Source organism: Solanum dulcamara, chromosome 1, assembly GCF_947179165.1.
Source record: "Solanum dulcamara chromosome 1, daSolDulc1.2, whole genome shotgun sequence".
Taxonomy (NCBI): domain Eukaryota; kingdom Viridiplantae; phylum Streptophyta; class Magnoliopsida; order Solanales; family Solanaceae; genus Solanum; species Solanum dulcamara.
The window spans coordinates 66,996,056-66,998,944 of NC_077237.1; the positions used below are offsets into that span (position 1 = coordinate 66,996,056).

The 2,889-nt window shown below is 34.2% G+C and overlaps 1 protein-coding gene across 1 annotated transcript; it reads right to left on the reverse strand.

Moving 5' to 3' along the window:
• Positions 1–621: 621 nt before the first annotated feature.
• Positions 622–2,640, reverse strand: LOC129888504 (nudix hydrolase 18, mitochondrial-like). Its single transcript, XM_055963469.1, has 5 exons — positions 2,423–2,640; positions 2,175–2,298; positions 2,021–2,110; positions 1,799–1,927; positions 622–1,514 (listed from the first exon to the last, which is right to left on the reverse strand). Exons 1-5 carry the CDS (start codon positions 2,506–2,508, stop codon positions 1,371–1,373), a joined length of 573 nt encoding a protein of 190 aa, XP_055819444.1. The 5' UTR covers positions 2,509–2,640; the 3' UTR covers positions 622–1,370.
• Between the last annotated feature and the right edge of the window lie 249 nt (positions 2,641–2,889).

Genomic DNA, 2,889 nt, shown 5'->3' on the forward strand with positions numbered 1-2,889 from the left:
GAGTCTATGAATGGGTTTGGTACTTGAACATTGTCCATGCAAAACCTCAAACAACTAAGATCAAAGAAATTCATTTGAATCCACCATGTCTGGTGGGAGCTCTGAGATGTCTAAGGTGGATTCAACCCAAATCTTAGTTGATTATGAAGATTTCTAGTGGAAATTAGTTTTAGGTTTCAACCTTTCACAAAGATAACAAATGTAGAAGCGTCAGTTTACCGTGAATCTCCTTCATAGCTGGAGCATCGTATCGTTGCCTATTATGCCGACCATCTTTGGAGGCAGAGACGTTTTCGACGGAGTGTTCGAAGACGAGAATTGTTGTCTCTATTTGTCCATTCACTTTCCTTTTTGCATCTGTTTTTTTGTTTGTTTGTTTTTTTGTCTTTATTTGTTATTTCGTTTTTGGGTCATAGCCGGTTGTGCTTGGCTTTTGTGATGTTGGACCTCTTTTGATTCAATAAAATCGGAGTTCCATAGGCTTCTTAATTAATTAATTTTTTCTAAAAAAAAAACAAAGGTTAAGTTGCTCATTCAACAAAGAAGTTTGTGCTAACAACTGGTGATTTTATCTCCCGAAATTAAAGGGATTTAAACGATTGGTTCAATAATTGCTCTTTGACCCTAATTCATTTAATCAAATGAAATAGGAAGAGAAGCTGCCAAAGAATGAATAAATTACAAATTTGTACATATATTCTACAATTCTCTCAACACCAAAATGAACCCATGTCCTCTAGTTCTCTCAACTTTTCACCTCTTCCTTTGGTAGCTAGAGTAACTGCTTGTTATTATCCAATTTAATAATTCTATCAAACAGACTTCTTTGGCTTCTCTTCTCCTCTCCTCTTGTGCTAAATACTTGCAACCAAAGATTGGTTGCAGAATAATGCCCATTCCCTGCATTTCAAGTTGTCATGTAAATTAAGGTTCAAAAGGTTCCTTGGAGATTCTTGATTCCAGGCTTCGATCCAAGGACTTCAAGCTACAGAACTCACTCTTGGTTCATCATATCGAACATGTTTTTTTCCCTTTGTTTCATTGCTAATTATACAATGTTTGTTCTTTTGCTAATTATACAATGTTTGTTCTTTTTATGTTCATTGAACCTTGTCTTGGATTTGGTGTTCATTATCGATTCTTCGCTGGACATAGAGGGTACTAATTGGCTTGGCTTTGGAGTAGTGATCATTAATTCTAGCTTCATCGTTGAACTACTACTCATTAAGATGAAGCCATTTAGTTAGTCAGCTCTGAATCAGAACTCACTGTTTGAAATTTCAACAAGGGCATGAAATTTTGACTTTGGGAAAGGCATCTAATCCTTGGCGCTTGATAATTGAAGAATGCTAGCTAGTAGTAATGATGGGTTAACTACAGCATACTACAGTATTTTCCTTGAAATGGTATATCTGAGTCCCTTCTTTTCTCTTTGACACCTTAGAAGCAAAGACATCCAATGCTTCTTTCATCCACGGATGCCAACATACTTCCCTCGCTTCACTAAACTTCACCTGCAATATTGAAAATCAAATACATCTTCATTTGAAATCCGAGTGCATTCAATTTCGACATTAGCTATCACTACAACAAAAATAATATTTAACGGTAATTAATATACATATTAATAAAAAGTGGTAAAGTCTTTATCAATATTAGTTAATCATGAGATCAAATATTACTATATATAGACTTTAGCAGCATTTACAAAGAATGATAAAATATAATTGTTATTAGTTATTAAATCTAAAAGATCATTTTTAATCAAGTGTATAATACTTATTGACAACAGACGTACCCATAAACGTCGACGGACACTTTTCTCAGGCCAATCATCTAGTTCCTCCGTGACACGCAGAGGAAACATGTGGCCCTCATGAAATGTGCCTTGGCTTTTGCTTTTGAAACTCCAGGTCCCTAAATATTCCTGCAAATATATAGAATGATGAGCAAAATGGCTTGTAAGAAAACAATACTAATAATAATAATTATGCCTAAAGAAATTCATTTAAATACGAACCTGAACCTGAACCTCACCAACGACTCCAGCTTCTTCAAAGGTCTCTCTTGAAGCTGCCTCTTCCAATGATTCATCAATTTCCCAACCACCCTGCATTTTAATTGGTCATTTCCCACATACATATTCAATTCAATTGAATTGTACAAATATATACCTTAGGGAACATCATTCTTGGATTCTTCTGTGAGCTGATCAATAAAAATTCCAAATCATCAATTGGGGTACCCTGCTGAACACATGATGATGGGTCCCTTTTTATGCATCTGTATGGAATGCATCTGCCACACCAATTATCGTAAGCACAATTAATCTCCATATTCCACATTTGGCATTTTTAAATAAAATTAAAAAGAGAAAAATTGCATTGAAATTAAGGATTAAAGAAAATAAAAGAACAGAGACCCAACAACTTGACGGCAACCACGATTGTATCGCTGCAAATCTCTTCCTGTGCGGGAATTCATAGAGAAAGATTTCTTGATTTGCATTATTCAAGAAACACAAATTTCTTTTTTCCTTCAAATAAAACGTTTCTGAAACAAAAAGGGTATACAAGAGAAGACACAAATATATATAGGATTGAAATTAGGCAGTTATAGAGAGACAAATTTTTTGCGCGTACAATTTATGTTTAGCTATTTTCTTGGGTTACATCTTATTATTTTGGGAAAAAATAAATGCCAAAAAACTAAACGAATTTTTTTTATTTTATTTTCTTTTTATTAATATAATAATTGTGTGGATAATATGAAAATGCTCTGTAATGTTTGTTTCTCCGTTCCTGTAGTAGCAAAGGAGAGACAAAGAAATATGAGAATTAATGCGCCTATGGTAGTGGACAGGTTATGCGTGGTTCAATCATTTTGGTA